This window comes from Chroicocephalus ridibundus, chromosome 2, assembly GCF_963924245.1.
Source record: "Chroicocephalus ridibundus chromosome 2, bChrRid1.1, whole genome shotgun sequence".
In the NCBI taxonomy this organism is placed as follows: Eukaryota; Metazoa; Chordata; class Aves; order Charadriiformes; family Laridae; genus Chroicocephalus; species Chroicocephalus ridibundus.
In genome coordinates this window covers 97,423,985-97,444,840 of record NC_086285.1, presented here as the reverse complement: position 1 = coordinate 97,444,840, position 20,856 = coordinate 97,423,985, and the positions used below count along the sequence as shown (strand labels likewise).

The window sequence follows — 20,856 nt, the reverse complement described above, 5'->3', positions numbered from 1 at the left end:
GAAGATGTATAGGTCTTTTTGTATAGGACTGGTAATACTAAGTCAGGTACCCTAATTGTTCACTGGACATAATAGAAGTATAGTTTAAATCTTAAAGAAGCTGAGAGAATGGAAATGTCTGTAGGGTCCCTGAATAAATCTGTCTATTTTTAGATAATTTTTATTCAACCTGGAGAGCAGACAGAAAAATTAAATTGTTGCCTCAGCCTTTTGAAAGCTACTATAAAGTCATGGGAATCTAGTGAATCTTCGCTGTTTATGCGACAGCAGTAGTCTTTGTGCTTTTATTCTTGGTTTCCAAATATTAGCTATCCTCTTGAACTCTTGTAATATTTTCAGTGATACTCTGATAGGGAATTTTTTGTCTCCCTCCTGGATCTATTTATTCTTGTATAGCAAAAATTGTTGTAAAAAAGAATGTGAATCCAAAAATCTGTGGATTAAATTGGTTTTGAACCCTTATTATTTGATTAAAGTATTGTTCATCCGGTCCTTTGAAACCTTGCCCGTTGCAGTTTCTTCCTGCAAGCAAGATAGGGCTTTCTTAAAGTCAGTCTCAAATGTATTGGCTATGACTGGGGAGAAGTAGTAACTTAAGAAAGCCTTTCAAAGACTTTCATTTGAGGAGTTCTGTAAATAATATTTTATTTTGTTCTCAAAAACAATTTATTGGGAGAATTTGGCATTAGGGGAATTCCTGTATGTGGATATTTGGGTTTTTTTTCTTCTGAAAGACCAGCTTAAAAGCACCGACCCCCTCCCCAATACTGAGCTGGTATGGAGAAGTTTTATGACAAAGATCTGGCATCTGTATTTGCCTCTGGAAGCAATTAATTTAGACCTTTTCCTTTGTGTTCATTACTCTCGTATGAATTCCAGGCTGGAAGAGTGGGAGTTGAAAGGGCTGCTTGAATCACTGCGTCCAGTCCCCTGCAGTGGGCTCTTATAAATCCACAGGGATTAACTTTGAAACATCATCTTTGCCAAATGCATAGCTCTTCCTTTCCCTTGTGGGATGCTGGTGCATTGTACAATGGTGTCTGTTTTTATATCTAAGGAAAATACTTAAATGATGCATCCAAAAATCTTATTGGCCATGACTGGGTGACAGTGGCATTGCTTTATTGAAACTCTTCAGCTGATAGCAAAGTTACACACTCCAATGCATATTATTGAATGTATTTTATTAAATATTGTCTCGATTCTGTTATTCCAGTCCACAAAACCGTCTTTCTTCCTACTTTATCACTTCTTCCTTCTTGACGGCAACAGGTCTCAAGATCACCCATCTAAATTTGCACCAAGATTACCAAGGAAAATAATTGCCAGATTATCAAAGGTGCATTCTTGTCAGCCTACTAAGTTTTTTTTTTTTTAATAAGCCTTTACAGCCTTTCTTGTAATCATCTTGTTTATCCACATTAATTTTGTATTAATCTTGATCTTCCTCATCTTAAATAACAATTTTCCTTGTGGGACCTGCATTTAAAATGTTTTGCACTAGCTGACTGCAGTAACTTTGAAGGCAGTTGTAGATTGAATGAAATTTACACTGTTCTAATTTTATCAAAATTGTGTTGCTTTTTATTCAACTTCTGATCTACTTATATCCCTGATCATTCACTCAGTCTGTATTTATATACTATTAATAACTTCATTGATGTACGCTATGTTAATGCAGTATTAATATACTTTAATATATTAAAAATAACCATGTATGTCTGGACAACTTGATGTCCTTCTGAGCATCCTTGCATTTATACCTGTTACAGGTAGTATGCCTAGTAAATTACTAGACTTTTCTGCTATCGCACTCTGAAATTTCACACGGCAGTTCTTTCTGGGTGCTACAGAATGGATTATATGGGCCATCCTGGTTTTGCCAGAGTAGGTAATCTCAGTTGGTTTTATTTCATCTTGGGGTTGATCATTTCTGTTTCCTTGACCCTGTTGCAATTAATTTTCACATATTTAATCATTCTTAAATGAAGGTAAACTATATTTCTAGTATAATTAACATTTGGGCCATAGTAGGTAGTTGTTAATCTGCAAATGATCATTTTTATTTGAATAGCGCTGATTAGCAAGAGAATCAGGGAAGACTGTGTAGTAGTGGGAACTGCTTGAAAGTGTTGACCGAATGCTTGCTTGTTTTCTTGGTAAATTTTGAGGAGATTTAATCAAAATAGTACATGCTGCTTACAAACTCATTTGAGAAACTGTGAAGCACTCTAATTTGCAAAATGATAAACTGTTTTCAGAAATTAAATTACTATAGTTAAGATGTTTCTGAAAAGTACCAAATAGCAATGTCTTTTTAAATTAATTTTCTTGCAGTAACTGGTTGAGATTGGTTTTGAAAATGTTTCTACTCAGTTTAGAAATGTTACTTCCTTACTATATATATGTAGAAGTAATTAGAATTAATCATAGAAGTTCAGAGGTTAAGTAAAGACTACTTAGATAAGTAAATCAGGAGAATAAGAGGTTCAAGTGCACAGTGACTAAGTTCCACACAGTTATAAACAGTTTGACAAAATTGTGGATGGAGTACGTATCTGTTCTTCCATTTTTGTCATTGCTTTTCTATGTGATGAGCCAGATTTTCATCTCACAAGAGCTTCTACTTTTATTAGCATATTTATGCTTTCTAATTTATCTGTAGGAAAGCCTTTATGAACTCCTAACTTCTGCCTTTGTCTATTAAGTTCATCCTTGTTTTTTCAAGCGTAGTCGTTGCCACTATGTTTCTGTTTTATTCTTCCTTCGTTTCAAGGCCTACCAGGTTCATAGAAATAATTGATAGGTTTTTTTGAATTTAAAAAATTGACTTATGAATTGAAAATTCCCTTCTGATGAATTAAAAGTGTAGTCTTCCTGCACGGAGCAAGAAGAATGGAAATTGATTTTACTGACGAGTAAGTTTGCTTTTAATGAAGTGCTCTCATACTGCTCGGACTAGTATGATCTGTTTTCTCTCATCGCTCGTTCAGAACTTACTGTTGCTGAATTGTACTGAACAGATGACTTTTGAATAGACAGAATGGCTTTCAAAATCTGTCAAACAAGTGTAGCCCAATGAAGAGTACTTCTCTCTGTGTTAACTTCTGAGCAGAAGAGAGCACTGGCATACTCAAGGGCCTGCATGTTTTTTGCCTGATGAAGTTTACCAGCTGTGTTTATGTTTCTGTAAAGATGACATGCAATTCACCTGTTTTCTACAGGTGATGGGTTGACCCTCTGATTTGAATATTTTTTTACCGTTGCTTTTATAATGTTGAAACTAGGTAACACTTTGTTTATCCTCAAACTGGCCTATTTCCTGATGAACTGATGGTAATGAGCTCTCTGCAAACAAGCACTCAAAACAACTTAACAGAGCGTGGGCCAGTAAAAAGAAAAAAAAAATACAGCACAGTAGCAAAAGTAGTTCTGAAACCTGAGTCTAGCGTTGGTATCACTTCTCTTTTCAAATTAAAGACACACTCAACTGGATAGGCCTCATTAACAGTTCAGATATATGGAGTTTTAGACAATGCTCGTGTTGACAGTTTGCGCTTGGTTCATTTTTCAGAAGTTTGCTCAAAAATCCATATGTATGCCTAATATGTTACCTAGAGTATACCAGTCTTTTCTCCCTCATTACTAAATAGACTGAGAAGCTGAAAATTGAATTTTGTGTAGGCCATCAATCTTTCCTTAGATGCTGTTCAGTTAATCACTTTCTATTTGGTTTAAATTGATATTAATAGCTTAGAAATAGCAAATGTTGTGTCAGATTTTGATGAGCTCCTACTTTGTGCCAACTACTGTTTATTCATATCTGAAAGTTTTGAAAACAAACTTTACATCTGCTTTGTCTGTTTAGGTGCCACATCCAGTGTAGAATCCTGATTTAGTTGAGTAACAGCAATGAAGTCCTTTGTCAAATCTGTCACATAGTCATATTGAAGACTGATCACTAGCGTAAACAAAGATGAAGTTGGGCCGGAGATAAAAATGACTGAATAGTCATGTGTCATACTGAAAAGAGTAAGCATTCTTTCCTGTGCCAACTGTGTTCGTAAAAGAGGTGGTAAAATGAAACAATGCACTTTATATGAGCAGTAATTTTAAAGATGACCTTTTGCTATAGTGTCAAGTGTATCATGGATTTTGTCAGAGGGGAAAAGAAAACCACTTGACCTTCAGAAGTAACAAGACTCGAATGTACCCATTTTTCTTCCTTTCACTTTATTCTTGATAAGTTACAGCCTCAGTTTCTACTCTTTCCAAGGTGTTTTTAGTACTCCTTTTACTTCCATGGTATAAAGGTTTTGTTATCCATTATCCAGTATTTTGAAGGGAGGAAAAATACCTGGTTGTGCAAAAATCTTCAGTTTTATTACAGTACTCCTTAGCAAAGGCAATTATTAAACCTGTGCATTTGGGGATTATTGCTGTGGTTACTAGACTTGTTTGTAGGTGTAGTTGACTTTTTGCCATAAGGACACACAGTGCTGATTCATGTGAAAGTTGCTATCAGGCTCCAAAGGTTTCTTTCTGCAGAGCAGCTTCCTAGCCTATTGATACCCAGTTTATATGGATAAGGCTATTCCATGCTGGGTACAGGACTTTGTACTTGCATTTATTGAACTTGAGATTTTCAACCTGCCTGCTTTTCTGGCCTTTGGATGCCCCTTGGATTGGCCACCCAGGGCTGTTCCAGACTACTGTTTCAGGGTATTGTCTGCATGCTCCACCCCCGGTGGGGTATCACCCACAACCTTGCTGACTGTGCATTCGGTCCCATCCCCCAGGTTCTCAGTAAAGACACTAACCGGTATCAGCTCCAATTTTGACCTCTGGAGGACACTACTGGTGAATGTCTGTCAGCTGCACTTTGTACTTCTGGTCAAAACCCATAGAGCCTGGGGGTCTAGCCAGCAGTCCACCCACCTGGTAGCCCACTTCTTCAGGTCACGTCTTGCTCACTTCTCACAGTGAGCACTTGTCACTCTCACTCTGGAAGACTGTCACAGTCCCTGTTAAAGTCAAGATAAACAACTTTCACTGCTCTTCTCTTGCTCGCTAAACCAGATCTTGCCCCTTAAAGCAAGCTGCCAGGTTGGTCAAGTATCATATGCCCTTTGATGAATCTGTACTGTCTGTTCCCAGTTGCCTCCTTTTTTTTTTTTTTTTTTTTTTAATGTGTGTGGATGTAGGTTCCAGGAGGATTTTTCCATAATCTTCACAGGGACCGAGGTGAGACTGACTAGCAGATGGTTCTCCAGGTCCTCCTTTTCCTTCTTGATGATGGCTTTTTTTCCTAATCCCAAGGCAACTCCCTGGATCACCATGACCTTTCAGAGATGATAGAGAATGACCTTGCAATCAGATCAGTCTGCTCCTTCAGCACCCTCAGATGCCTCCCATCTGGTGCCATGGAGTTGCACACGTCCAAGTGGTTTAAGAGATCCCTGACTCAATCCATCTGTACTGCCTATAGAGTTTCACTCCCGTAGATTCTGCCACCAGACTCTGATCTGGGGCACCCAATAAAAAAAGGAAGCAAAAGAGGTACTGAATATCTCAGGCTTTTCCACACCCATTGTCACCAGGTCTGCTGTCCCACTGAGCAGTGGTCTTCCAAACTTGAATTCCAGGGTTCCCTGAGTATCTCCCCACGTGCTCAGGAGATGTTTCTATATTCCTCCAAAGTAGCTTTGCTTCCACCCTCTGTGTATTTTGCAGAAGTAGTGCAAGAATCTCTCCATGATGCTGCTTGCCTCACTTTGTCCCACAGATCCTGGCCAGCAGCCCCTCATTCCTCAAAGCAGGTCCTATGGTCTTAGAAACCTGCCTTTTGACACCATCCATGCAGCCAGGTGTTGGTAGGCTGTGTGCACTCCTGCCTGAATCTCCAGTCACTGCACATATGCTCAGGTTCACACCCGGCAGTATCATGGATTCATACATGAATGAATAGCCAAAGGGTGGTTGTCTAAGAGCTGAACCTGGGCAGACTCATCAGTCTTTCAACAGCATCCCAGGCAGTATAACTGTTCTGGAAATGCGTGTCTGCAGGCTTTCCTTCTGTTGCCACAAGTCACTAATTTTCTGGATTTGTCCCTCACTCAGCCCCCATCTTAGGAATCTCCATCCACTCAGACTGCAATTCCTAGGTGTCTCTTTTTCTGTGCATCATAGGGCTGGGACTTGTGGCGCTGCAAGGTCTCTGTGAAGAGCTGTCTACTTACTGTGTACCCTTGCTCACGGTGTACCAGTCTGCCCACTTTGTCCTGTAGCTCCTTCCACTGAAGAAGCAGCACCTCTCCCATGGGTGAGGCCACCACCATTGTTCCAGCACCAGAGAGGGGTACCCAGCATGTCTTACAGCCCAAGCCCTGGGTGGTGGAGCCCTCTTCCAGAGGTCTATCTGGGTCAAGGCTCTGGTATTCTAAGAGCAATTGCTTCAACAGAGTTTCTGGGTCCCTCTGCTTCACTGCTGGGCTACCTGAATTCTGCTGGTAAGCAGACAGTGGAAGTGCTGTCATGCTGTATTTTTACCACTGGTTTTAATTCATGAGATATGGTAAACTGCCCAAGGGTGTGAGAGCCTTTGTGTAAAGGTACAGTGAAGGGTCTTATTGATGGTGCCTGGTGTGCGCTGAACTTTGCATTGCTGTCTCGTGATCGCTGCCCTGAACCCTCAAAGGATTCAAAGGGTTCACAAAGTGTCTCTTTGACATTTCACTGAACTCTCAATGGAATTTTCTTGCATTAGAAGCAGATACAGTGCCAGCCTGTGCATTTTAAAACACTTCATATGGTTGGTATTTTTATGGACAAAAAGTCTAGATAGCGGTTCTCCTCCTGGTGTCATGCTAATTTGAGGACCCCTAAGCACTGTGTTTCTGTGTGTTTTACGCTTTCTTTTATAGCCTAATATCTCATGAGTCTGAACTTCAAGAAGTCTGATATTGTAAGACTTTAGTTTTCTTTTAAAACATGTTATTTTTAATTAGCATTTGTTTTCTTTAAGTACAAGCAGGGTGGTGGCATGACTTGATTCTTTGTCAGATCACTTCTATGGTGTCTCAAATTAGAGCAAAAGAAGAAACCTCTCGTATGGAGAATTTAAGTGCAGTTGTACCATGTCAGACAGATTTTGTCTGTATGCAGTATTTGTTTCTGCTAGTGCTTGATAGTGTATATCTAGGGAAGAGAACATAATGACACTTCCTCGCTGTACTCTCCTAGCATGCGGTGACTTGAGGGTCACAGTCAGGGACTGTCTGAAGTAGGGGGCGAGGACTTGGTATTTATTACCTGATGAACAGATTTGCAGCACTGGCAACGTACTGTGGCAGGCAGTTCCCCTGCGTAACTACACATTGTGGGGAGTACCTTCCTTTTGGCTTTCAACCTCTTGCTGCTAAACTCACTTGATTTCTGACAATACAAGAAGTAGGAGTAACAGGCAACAGTTGTTCTCTATTTACCATCTCCATGCAGCTTTCGATTTTATAGACGTGCCACTTGATTGAGGTTACATCTTTTCCAGCCAAAAAGAATGCTACTTTCTTCACTTATATCTCATAATGAAGCTATTCCTTTTGCCCTTCTCACTTGTCCTTTCTAATCCTTTTTATATCCTTATTGAAATGACAAGACTGGATGTTCATGCAGCTCTCAAGATGAGAAAGCGGATACTGTGTAATGGCATAGTGATGGTTTGGTTTCTGTTCTTCTCTTAGTATTCTGTAACAAATTATTTTTCTTTGCTGCTGATCACTAAGCTGATGGTTTTAGAGAGCTTTATAATGCAACTCCAAGATCAGTTGGAGTTCAGAAGGATTCAGGCTCATCCTTCTGTCTATTTTAAAAAAGAAAACAACCAACCCCTAGGATTTTTTTCTTAACATACCTCACTTAATGTCTCATTTTGGTAATTTCACCTGGTATTTTATCATCTAATTGTTAACTACAGATACTTTTGTACTTCTTTGTTTTATATAGTCATCCATGTATGTCAAAACTGTATAGATGCAAACTGAGATTATCCCAAACAAAACTTTCTTGGCATTTGATGCACACCTATGCAAGACGCAGAGGGATATACGCCCTTCTAATCCTGCAGAGGTGGTAGGCCACGGGCTCCTACATTGCTATGCCATCCAAACCTATGCCACTTAAGTGTCTAGGGATGCGTGGAGACACGAATGCCTTTGCTGCCCGTAAGAAATAATTTAGAAGAGGGATTTCATAGTATTTTGCCTCAAAAAGGCAGGGAGTGGGTGGGGAAGGGCACGAATCAAATTATGACAATGCAATACTAAAGGACGGGTAGTCTTAATGATACAGGTGTTTTTGTGAGTTTTTTTCATAATCATGGCTTACAATTAAAGTTCTCCTTTCCAATAAGTTCTTCAATTTAGGCTGAAAGCATGTAAGAAAAACTGTGTATGTCAATTTTAAAATTCTAGTGGGTTTTTGAAGTGTCTTATTTTCCATTTATTTTATAAGTTAAGAATATCTGCAATTCTGGTTTTAAATAGTAAGCTGTTCTCACTGGGAAATATTTAAGGAGTACTTTGCGTTTAAAAATGTGTGCACTGGTGGGGAACTTGCTGGTAAAAAAAAAAATAAACAAAAATATTCATATTTTAGTGTAAGTGACCAAACCCAAAGCTGTTCTTGATTCTGCCCTACCCAATTGTCAGTCATGGAAATAAACAGTCCTTGTAACAAAATTTGCTTGTAATTTGAGTAGGATAAAAGAGAATTTCAAAGGTTGGCATTCTAAAATTTTAATGTTTATGTGTTGAAAAATATCGAAAAGTTTGCTCTATAATCCAGCGTTAAACTGTTAAAATCACTTTACGCATCCAAATTATTAGTTGAGAACCTTTAGCTTTGAATGCCTAGTAAGTGATCGCAGTGGCTCGTGTGTACTTTCTTCACTTTGCTTACTGTTTAACTTTACCAAAATGGATGTTTATTTTTGGTTTGTTGAAAGCAAAGCATTTGCCTTTGTGACAAAGGTGTAACGTGCTGTTGGACTTTATGTAAAATACAGGCATTTGTAGACTAGCATTCCTGCTGATGGGCCCAGACAATTGGCATGTGCTACCTGGCGGGAGCGTGAGGAATGTTAGCCTTGGGCTTCACGCAGCACAGATTGATACCTTGCTTCCTGAGGTGTTCCTGTTTTTCATTCATTTACCTTGCTCTGATTTCCAGAGGGTCCAGAGTTCCTTTTAATTTCATTAGATGTGCTTACCCTCTTCTCCAGTGGCTCTGCAGAGCACTCATTTTATCATTTCTGGTGATGAGTGTTAACGTATTGAAAGACTGGAGTAATGCTGCTTTAGTTGATCCTGTTCCCTTAGTCTCATTGGAATGCATAGAGCATTCATTTTGATACGTACAGCATTTGGTAATTAAACTGTTACCTTTAAAATGTAGTTAAAATTTCTGCTTTTAGCTGCTGTCCTTAGGTAACTTTATGTGACTTTTTTCTTTTTCTTTTTTTTTTCCAGATATAGAACGGGGTCTCTCAAACTGGATTAAAGAAACCTGTTGATGTTTTTATTTATACTTTTTTTTATTTTTGTATTTGACTTAAAGTGCCATGAAAAAATTTGCATATTGCAAGGTGGTCCTTGCCACCTCTTTGGTTTGGGTCCTTCTGGATATGTTTCTATTGCTGTACTTCAGTGAATGCAACAAATGTGACGAGAAAAAAGAACGAGGCCTCCCTGCTGGAGATGGTAAGTTTTCTGCCTGAGTAATCTTTAATACACATCTAAAACTGCACTCCTTTTAAACATTTGATTTTTTTTTTCTTTCCACCCAACAATATAGCATTGCATCAGCATTTAGATGATGCAGAATGTTCAATGTTTCTTTGAATGACTAGGGAATAAGCACGTTGCCTGAGATGTGTGTTGTAGACTTAAATGCTTACTTAAGATGTAGAATTTTAAGCACTAATGTATATGAAAAATAATAAAGCTACACAACAAGCAGTTCAGGACTGTAAGCTATGTTAATATAGCCTAAAGCATGTTCTAAGTTTCCACTAGTGAGGAAGCAAAGGCACTGTTAATTTCACTAGACTTGGTGGTAGAACAAACCAAACCAACAACCAAGCTTATTTGTCCCCCTGCCTCTGCCAAAAAAAAACCAAACCCAAAACAAAAAAAAAAACAACCCAACAAACCAAACTACCTCCCCCAAAAACAATCAAACAAAAACCAACCAACCAAAAAACAACAAAAGCCAAAACCCCACCTAAGCCAAAATTCGGCCAGTGACCATAGCAATAAGGGACGGTGCATGTTGTGATGAAAACAAATTTGTGAAAATAAGTAGAATAAACTTGGATGCAAAAGTGACAAATATGGGGGGTGGGGTGGGTGTATATACATATATGCACGTGCTTATGTATGAAACTTTTTCTTTGAAGCGAGAGCTGTATTATTTAATACTAAAGCTCTTCAGGTAAGCTTTCAGTTTCGTTACTGCCATCTTAGTTTTTGGGTACCAGATAGATGAGCTCAGTGTGGTTTTTTTGAAAGCCAGTACCATTCCTGTTGCTAACTTTCTTTTCAGGAGGTCATGTTAGTTGATCAGATGGGAGGGAAGGCTTGGTGCAAGGCGAGTTCTCGTCCCTGCAATGTCTCAGCACAGGCATTTAGAACTGCAGGCAGCTGCTGCCTCCAGTTCATTTGTGAAACATCTAATTTTGTTGTATGGTGTCTCACCCACTGGAAAGGCTGTGTCTGTGTGTTTCACTGCTGCTATAGGAAACTTATGGAATAATGCTCGATGTTAAATCTGATCAACCAACTGTACTCAAGATGCATGAATGGTTTCCATCACAAAAAACTTTTTCACCTGTTGACATCTGGTGTGGACAACTTTGACCCTCCCTGGGAAATTTTATGAAATGTTTTAAGACCAATAGTGCTCTGTTAGAGGATAACACTGGGGAGATATTTAGGAAATGTTAGTTTTGGTTTGCTTTTTTTCTCCCCATGATGAAAACAGGTCCTCGAATCTCCACAGGGAACAACAACGTATAGGAATGTAGAAATTCTGTGCTTAGTACTTCTGAACTGTTGCTTTCACAACTGCACGCAGACATTTTAGAGAGGTTCTAATTCACCCGAGTTTTGCAGAAGGGACTTACATTTTCAGTTGCATTTCATCTTTTGTGTTTCTCTTTCAATAAGTGGAAGAGAAAGTGACGAGAAAATGAATTATGTATCAATTATGAATTAAGTATGTCTTTTATAGGAACTCAGTCTTTTTTTTCTGTCTTCAAAAGTTGGGAAATTTTTTTGAGGATAATATGATGACTAATATTGTGGTTACAAGGAATGGATCCACTTTTTGGATTCCCATGAAGTTTCTACATGATTATTTTTTTAATTTGCTGTTGGCAAACAGCAATTGAAATCAAATATCAAACTTGGTTTGATATGTGTTGTTGATTTTGAAAGTTCTGATGACTTTACACATAAAATCATTGGGGGAATCCTTCATATGAGGGAAAATTTGCATTTTTTTTTTTTTTAGACTAGTATTATGACTTTCCCTATGCAATATTAGTTTTACTTGAGTACAGTTTTCATTCTGGCCTTTCCCTAACCTGTGTGTGTTAAAATTCCTGATATCTTTTTAATATCTTATTGGATTGTAAACAAACCAACCAACCAAAACTTTGTATGTGGTTTTGTACATTTTTCTTGTTTGTTTGTTTTTGTTGTTAAACAACTGACTTGTAGTAAGGTATGTGCAGAAATATGTGTGGTAGGAACCATAGCTGACATTTGACAATTCCTTGTGCACAGCTGACACTTCCTAGTTGCATGCCTGATCTTAGATATTCTTACTTGTTCCGGTAGTTTAGTGATTTGGAGTCTGTAGTGGATTTATTCCCACTCAGAATGCCTAGAATCTCCTCAGATAACACCGAGGCTATTTTTTCAAAATCTGCTTTTTCACTTCATTTTTTTACCCCCTGTTCATTTCCATAATTGATTTAGTTTTCTCGATTCAGCATAAATTATGTAAGCGTTCTGAATTTAATGGTCTCTGTCCGTGTCACTCTAGTATATAGCTTCTCTTTGCAATTTGTGGAAGAATTCCATGGTGTTTAATGAACCTACTTGACATATGAGTAAGTTTTTTTCTGAAGAATTTGTAAGTTTATTTTAGGCTGTGCTTGCCTAGTTAGAAAAATTAGTCTTTAGATATTTCAGCAGGAGCAAATGATTTTGAGGATAATTTTGGACCGTTTAGGCTTTCATGAAGTTAGAAGTTCTTTTTCAAAATGAGACTGAGCCATGGTCTAAATTGCCTTTGGGAAAAAATCTTTCTTCTTGATATTGATGGTGTAAGATACTAGCATCTTAAATCGTGAGCTTCAGCTTATGTGTCTAATATTGTATGTATATGGCTGTTATTTTTTACAAATTGCTCAAAATAAGAAATAATAAAGAAAATAATAAAGGAATGTGAATCTGTAGAAAATTCTGTGTACATGATGATGGTGAGCTGTAAGATGAGTGGGATAAAGGTCTTTGTGTCTGCTGTCGTAGAGATTGAGGGTTGGTAGTTAAAATGATGTGAGTGTGGAGATGAGGGGACAAGAGGTGAAGTGGTAAAGGGACAGGCACTTGCCAGGCTGTGAGTAAGAGAGCTGGCGTGGAGATATTTAGGAAAAGGGGGCCTGGCATGGTGTTTTCGTTGTACGGGACTGAGGAACTAAAATGATACTAGGAGAGGGATAGTTGGAATCCAGTGACTGTAATTGCGTGGGATGATTTGGACGTAGGCTTAAGCCTTTGCTCTACCCCCTCCACCATGGCAGAAGACGACAGCAGTAGCTTCAGGAGGTAGCCAGGGGAAGTGGGGTCAGAACAAATAGCAGTGTTGATTCCAGCATCCATCTGTGGGAGCTGGGAAGGAGCCTGTGCTTGTCCTGGCTGATACTGCTGCTCTTCTCCCCATCATGACTGCTCCAGAGAGGGGGGAGTAGGTCAGGGGGAAGCTCTCCTCAGTGCTCAGCTCTGAGATTTTCACCTATTCTGAGCTCTCCATCTGACCTGGATGGTGTACATCCCTTACCCAAACTGTCACAGTTGTTCTTTCGATTAGCACATCTTCTGGGTGGTGGTTCCCCTTTTGTAATTACTGATGGTTCAGCAGTCAAATTCACAAAGAGTAATAGTTGATGGTGGAAGGCTGTTGCTGTAAGTTTAAAGGTTGTTATGAGTTAGAAAGAAAATCACTTAAGCATCATCCATGTTATGTAGTAGTCTTTTCCAAACCTGAAATGCGTAGGGTATCTAGTTGAGCACTGTTGTTTCCAGATGGGGATCCAGCGTTGCAATTTAGATTTCACAGCCTGGAATAAAATTTACTGATTATTGTAAATAAGCTCTAGACTTAGAGAATGTCTTGAACCCTTTCTTTAACACTACAAAAAGGGACCATTCCTGTAAACAAAAAAAATCCAGGTAGTACTGTGGTTTTACTAGTAAAGATTTTTTTGCGTAACGCTCTTGTTTCTGCAAGAATCCTGTATGTTAGCTCTGTCGTCTTGACTTAAATGAAGATCAAATGAGTCCTTCCTTACAGTTATAGTCTTCGTATAGGTATGACTGCAAAGGAACTTCCAGCTTTTGCACTTGATGCAGTTTCTAAATAAACTTCCAAACTCATCCTTTTCCCCTGAAGGGCCGTTCCACTTGTGTAATGATTAGATGCCCTGCAAAAAAAAAAATTAAAAAAAAAATCTTTCAGTACTCAGTTTGGTTTTATAAGAGTCTTGTGATCTCAGCTACTTGCTATTTACATTCTTTTCTTGGGGCAATGACAAATTTAAACTAGGAACAGTCATTTTTGTGAAGTACCAATCAAGACCTTCTGTTTTGAATTTTGAACTCTTTAGTAAAGGTGGAATATTTAAGTTGTGACTCAGTTCTGAATATTCTCATCTGCATAAAAAATCCATAAGAAGAAAAGTGAGCAGGTTGAAGACACAAAATACAGAGTTAATTTTTGAAAATATGAATGGTTCATCATAAATCAGTCTTGTTCTATTAAGACTGAGGTGTGTCTAAGAACTCTGAACTTTTACCTGTCAAAACAACTTCCTTGTAATTGTGGTAGTTCCTCTAAAGGTTACTGGACTTGGTGTTTTGGTCAGTTTACCATCGTTGTGGCCCCTAAAGATGTGTCAGGGAATAATCCACCCCTCTTTCTGGCTTTAGATGGTCTTAGATTTTGAAATATCTGGTTTTTATCAGGCATATTGCCTAGTACAAAGGAATTTGAGGGCCGTAGTCCATAAAGAGTTCCTGACTCTTAACGAAGATTCTGGAAGAGATCAAGCCCTCTTTGAAACTAATGGTTTACTGATAAAATGAGAAATGTCTGCAAAAACATTACTAGATTTCCCATTGGATCAGGTGATGATTAAGTCGTTCATTTAGCTCTGAAACTTGCATCTGTAAATTAAATTACTGTTTGTTAGAAGTATGTCATCAGTACATGTTTACAGTCCTTCAAAGGAAATTTTTTTTTCATAGTTAACTGACAAAAGAGCACCGCAGTTTGAATTTTTAACAATGTGTATTAGTCATTTTGGAAGAATGTTGTTGGTTTGTGTTGATAGGAAAACTATATGCTTTTGTGGGAAAACAGATTACTGTAAATGCAGAAAACTGTGAGAGAAAATGGTTAACTCTTCTTGGAAAGTCATCTCTGTGCTTGCACACCAAGCTTGCCTGTCTTTGCATTCAGTCAGTTCCGTAAAATATCTGTGGATCTAGTTAGCTATTGCTGGATTTTTATTTTTTTTTTTGCAGGAGAAGGGAGTACTTAGGTAAAATTTGTAATCAAGTACTATACATTTACTAATGAAATTTAAAAATTCAACTGATGACTTTGTGGAATTTGTACACCTGGATCCAACTCACTGATGTGCTAAACTAGCATCTAACAGCAAGATGTTCAAATGGGAAAGATGAGTTTTCAGTTAATTTAACTATTTGGTTTAACTGGTTTAGTCAAAGTTAAGAAAAAACTGGATGTATAAATGAAATTGGAAATTATTTATTATTCTAAATAGCAAATACGGCAGGTCAAGATATTCGCTGTTGAGAATGCTGGAAAAAATGGGGAACAATTTTTTAGCATATAGCTATATTCTGATAGCTTCTGGTTAATCATTTTTGGTATGTTGGGAAGAAAATGATTGACTGTTCAAGTGAAACTCTATACAAATTGCTATACACTTAATAAAAACAGTTATGATAGCCTACATAATGAAACAAAGCTGAATATATATTATTAAGCCCAAATAATTGTCTTATTATATACCGTAATTTTTTGTTGTTTACCCCTCAAAAGGCACAAATTCTAGTTTAAAAGATTAAACTTTTTTTCTTGTGCAACTGCAAATCAGCGGGTTTTAATGTGAGTTCAGCCGTACTTTCTGAGGAGGCAAAGATGCAAGACAAGCGGCGTGCTCACTTTAGCCCAGGGTTAAAACCAACACGTGCGTAAATCAGTCTGCTCAGGATCTGCTTGGACATACTAATTCGATCAGTTTTCAGCGCGTGAGTGACTGGCTGGCAACTCTTACTGTTACAGAGCTCAACTTGCCGTAAAGGGGAGTTTGGTAAAAAGAGAGCTTCTCTGTGGTGGGAGGATTTTCTCTGCTAAACGTTACTGTGTTAATGCAACTGGCGCAGTTGCTTCAGGGACTTGAAAATGAAAGTTTCTCAAGGAACACGTTGTGCTTGTAACCGATTAGTGCTAAATGCAAATGAGGAAAATGTTTCACTTACTAATAAGTATATATTTTAAGTCTGTGTTTCAGCAAGGACAGAAGGCTTGGGTTTTTGGTTTGTTTTTTTTTTTTTAAAAAAATAATTATTCTTTAAATGGCTATTTGCACGCGGCATGAGCTCTAACTATACAGTGCTGTCCGAGATGCAAATTAAAGACAACTTGAAGCTAGGCTTATTATTGAAGGCTTTGGTGTCTTTATTTTAAAATACTTCCTGTTCCTCTGTTTGGATCTTAAATTACTATTTTTTAATTACAATTTGTACTGAATTTGTAAAGTAGTAATATATTTCAAATTCAGTGTATGAGCATTTAAAACATTTCAGTCCAGGAGAAAAGTAAATGAGCATTTGTAAAGAAAAATGTTAACAGGTTTTTTTTATGGTTTGGTTTTTCATTTCTTTTGTTTAAAAAAACCAAATAATTCAAGAATCTGGATTCCTTTTCTCCTCCCTCTCTCCCTCATCAGTTTGATATATAAGATTTCTTTGGTTTAAACATGTCAAGTGTTACTGTTTCCGTTCCGTTTCGAGTACTAACGTTGAACTCCAAAATGTAATTGTGTTGACTAAAAATAATGCTAGTAAAACCGAGAGAAATTATTTCTAAAATGTGAATGCCAGTGTCGTTCTGTTTAAAATAAACATGTTGAAATAAATGTAAAGTTACAATTTTACTTTAATCTTTACTAAAATCCCTGTAAAAGAAAATTCAACTTTTCCTGAAAAGCTTGTGTGTGCAAGAACAATCTGGGATATAAATGTTTCTTGATCCAGAACTTTAACAGTAAAGCTGATTTGGACATGATGATGGATAGCTCTAAACTCTTACTGTTCTTTCAAATGAGTTGTGGTATCCAAGAGCAGCGCATAACTACTTCTGTTAAACTCCCAAATATGACGATTAGTTGTCACTTCCAAAACTTGGTGTGTTTAGAACTGTGTTTTAAACAGGAACACTTCTACAGTGTAAAATAAAGTATAAACAAACAAAAGCAAGCATAAAAGTAGTTACCAACATTTTATTTATTCTTAGTTCCAGAACCTATACAAAAACCACATGAAGGACCTGGAGAGATGGGGAAGCCTGTGGTCATTCCAAAAGAGGAGCAAGAAAAAATGAAAGAAATGTTTAAAATAAATCAATTTAATTTAATGGCAAGTGAAATGATTGCACTCAACAGATCTTTACCTGATGTCAGGTTAGAAGGGTAAGTGCTTTATATTGTATTAAAATGTACTCAAATGAAAAATGTACAAAGAGTGATTCAAAACAAGAGTTCAGTTCTGTAAGATATTACTGTTGAAGCAAAAAGTAGGAGGATTACCTCTATATATGGTACTTATTTTACAAACAAGATTGAACAGCAGAAACAAGTTTTCTTCAGTGTTATTTAACTTTGAATCTGATTACAAATATAGAGCTTGTTCGGGGAATAGAAATTAATTTGTTTGAGGGAGAACAAAGTTAAGTTGGCATTTCAGGAAAAAATTACTTATTTGAAAAATTCATGTGCTGCTTGTAATGAGGCAGACTAAAATTCTGCATTATATGAAATAGAAAAGATTTGATGATGAGAAAGAAATACTTAAAATTTCTTACCTCATGAAATGTGCAAAACCTTATTTAGATTGCATTATAATGTTTTCTAATATCCATCCGGTTTGGTTTTGATCTTGCCTCTGAAATATTGATCCTTTCATAGCTGAGTCATAAGTAATTAGAAAGAAAATTGTAGCCTTGTTTTAAATACAACTAAGATTGCTTTACTCTCCTGGGGCTACTCTGGCAGGGTAGCTGATGATTCTCTCCACCCCCAACCCCTCTTGTTTTGAAAGGGACTCTCAAGTTAAATAAAGCTCATGAAACAAGATTTTTCCAATCAATTATCTGCATTCTCTTGCAAGAATCAGATGCTATAGAAACCCCATTTCTTTAGAAGCCCTGCTGTTGCTTCTGTATGCACAAGGCCTAGCTGTTGGATTAATTTATTTTCATTTCTTACCTCAGAAGGTAAAATTAGAAGAATGAGATGAAGCTGTGTCCACTTTTCATTTTTTAATGCGTGATAAAGAGCTGGTTTGTTGGTACCTTAATCTTTTGTAATGAATGTGATTCTATGTAGCATAAGTTCCTGGTAGTGCTGGTGTTCTTAATAATTGAGCCATATATTCTTCAAAATATGATTCCATAAGATTGAATTAATGTAACTTTTCAATTGATTTTCATATATATTATTAGTCAGATTTTATAGTCACTACTTACCTGTTTCTCAGCATAGTGGAAGAATACAAATCAGGAACTTGCAGGGTTTTCTGCCAAAACTGACGGATGTTGTTTTGGGGGGGGGGGTTATACCCTTTCCTCTCATGTTATTGCTCGGATTGTGGTTGTAACTTGGTAATGGGATCTCTTGGCATTCGTGCAGGTTTGTATGTAGTGTCTGCCCTGTTTATCGCACTGTCTCTAGAATAAGAAACTGCCTTACTGTAAAGTGCTGACTTCCACTGGTTAAGAACTTGTCAGTAGCATTTTTAACTTGTTTTAGCTGTGAGGAAAATCATGAGTTTCATTGGAGACTTCTGTCAAAGCTGGGATGCTAATTTGGGGTGATTTCTGTATATTTTTTCTGGAAGAGCTAAATGGAAGGAATTAACAAAACTTTGGGGAAATGATAGTTACAACAGTTGGTTATTTGGAAGGTAAAGATGAGTAATTTTTCATTAAGACACAGGAAGTATGGAAGAAACTAAATAACATCATATGTTTATCAGCATTCGTATTGGAAAGCTTGCATGTATATGTTCTACCATTTTTATGGTGTAAGTACAAAAATAAGAAAATAAATTTGTGTATCCAAATACCTAAGCATCACTCAAGCTTTTGCAGACAAATTAAGTTATAATTTTAAAAACGAGTTGAGCTATAGGAATTTTTTGTCTGGGACACGTGGACATGCTTTGCAGTTACTGTGTTACGCAGTAAAATATGAATTATAAATTTAGTAATGTTGTGTTTGTTTCTCTTCCATTTGTAGTTTCTTTTCCATTTGTATGGACACAAATACTATCACAATACTATACGTGTGAAAGTGGAATCTTAAAATAAGATTTTAGCTAAGGTCTCAGGGCAGAGTTGGATTTTCTGTTTTTGTAAATTGCTGCCAACATCTTTAACATTTATTTGCTGTGTGCGTTTTTAGTAGATTGAGAGAAAAATGGTCCCCGAAAAGCTCCTCCTTTTGTCATCTTTTCAGTGTGTACTTTATAAGGTCACACTAATTAAGAAGTTGGGGAGTGTGTTAACATTTCCCCAGCAAATTTGAGAACAATAATGTGTTTACAATGCAAGGCGATCTTAATCTGTATGTGTGGATTAATATTACTTTCCAAGAATACTGTAGCCTTTGTCAGAATTGTGAAAGCTATAAATATGTTCTGGTGTTGTATGTATGTCTTATGAAAGTATTTAGCTGATTAGTCAATGTACTCACGTTGTCAGAAACACTTTCTGCTGTGTTAGTGGAGTTGCTTCTGTTATAACTTGTTCTATCTATATCCCTGCTAATATGGAAATAGTTTGGGGAGAAGGAGAATGGGTAACTTCTAATCATTCCTTACCACATTTATGTTCTTACAGCACAGCTGCCAGTAGCACTTTCAATCAAGGTTTTGAAAAAGCGGATATGTTCAAAGGCACACTTAGCTGTTCAACCATGTAATTATTTTCTTCACAGGTTTTATGGGTTGCTTCCTTTAATGTGGTGGTGGGGAAAATGCGACTATTTCAAGTCCTGTAATTCTCCAGCATGTCAGTTCTTCTGAAATACAGAGGTCTCTAAAAGTTTTGCCTAAGGGTTAATTATTTAAGCGGGAGTGTTGATCTGCGTGAGGATAGGGAGGCTCTACAGAGAGACTTAGATAGATTGGACTGATGGGCCAGTGCTAATGGAATGTGCTTCAACAAGGCCAAGTGCCGGGTCCTGCACTTGGGCCACAACAACCCCATGCATCGCTACAGGCTTGGGGAAGTGTGGCTGGAGAGCTGCCTGGCAGAAAAGGACCTGGGGGTTCTAATTGACAAGCGGCTGAACATGAGCCAGCAGTGTGCCCAGGTGGCCAAGAGGGCCAATGGCATCCTGGCTTGTGTTAGAAATACTGTGACCAGCAGAAGTAGGGGAGGTGATTGTCCCCCTGTACTCAGCCCTGGTGAGGCCACACCTTGAGTATTGTGTCCAGTTCTGGGCACCTCAATATGAGAGAGATATCGAGGTGCTGGAGCGAGTGCAGAGGAGGGCAACGAAGCTGGTGAAGGGCCTAGAGAATAAATCTTATGAGGAGCGATTGAAGGAGCTGGGACTGTTTAGTTTGAGGAAGAGGAGGCTGAGGGGAGACCTCATCACTCTCTACAACTACTTGAGAGGACATTGTAGAGAGGTTGGTGCTGGTCTCTTCTCACAGGTAATTAGTGATAGGACAAGAGGAAATGGCTTTAAGCTGCAAGAGGGTAGGTTTAGGCTGGACATTAGGAAAAAATTCTTCACAGAAAGAGTGGTCAGACACTGGAATAGGCTCCCCAGAGAGGTGGTGGAGTCACCATCCCTGAATGTGTTTAAGAGTCGTTTAGATGTGGTGTTGGGGGATATGGTGTAAGGGAGAACTTTGTAGAGTGGAGTTGATGGTTGGAGTCGATGATCCCAAGGGTCTTTTCCAACCTAAATGATTCTATGATTGAAAAGCTGGTGGAATTAGGTGTGCCAGGACCAATTTGCCACATGTATTTAATGGGGAATGGCATAACCTGTCAGCTGGAGAGCAGCTTTTTGAGTAGCCTACATTATCCTTCACATTCATTTCTAGCTCTGCCAAACCACCATCATCTGTGCGAAGGCAGACACGTTTGTGTACCTGCTCGGTCCTTAAGGCAGCAGGTACCTTCATGGGTTACGTGTTCTCTCTTGCACTTCTGTCTCCAGGTGCTCTTAGGTTAATCTCTATAGATGAC

General features: G+C 38.0%; 1 protein-coding gene across 2 annotated transcripts in view; it reads left to right on the top strand.

Annotated features, from left to right (window-relative positions):
- GALNT1 (polypeptide N-acetylgalactosaminyltransferase 1) overlaps positions 1-20,856 on the top strand; it is an 85,827-nt gene that overhangs the window by 32,755 nt on the left and 32,216 nt on the right. For both annotated transcript variants that reach the window (XM_063326266.1, XM_063326265.1), the window contains exons 3-4: positions 9,525-9,755; positions 16,888-17,062. In XM_063326266.1, coding sequence (XP_063182336.1) covers positions 9,617-9,755; positions 16,888-17,062 — 314 coding nt within the window. In that variant the 5' untranslated portion in view covers positions 9,525-9,616. The remainder of the gene's footprint in view (positions 1-9,524; positions 9,756-16,887; positions 17,063-20,856) is intronic.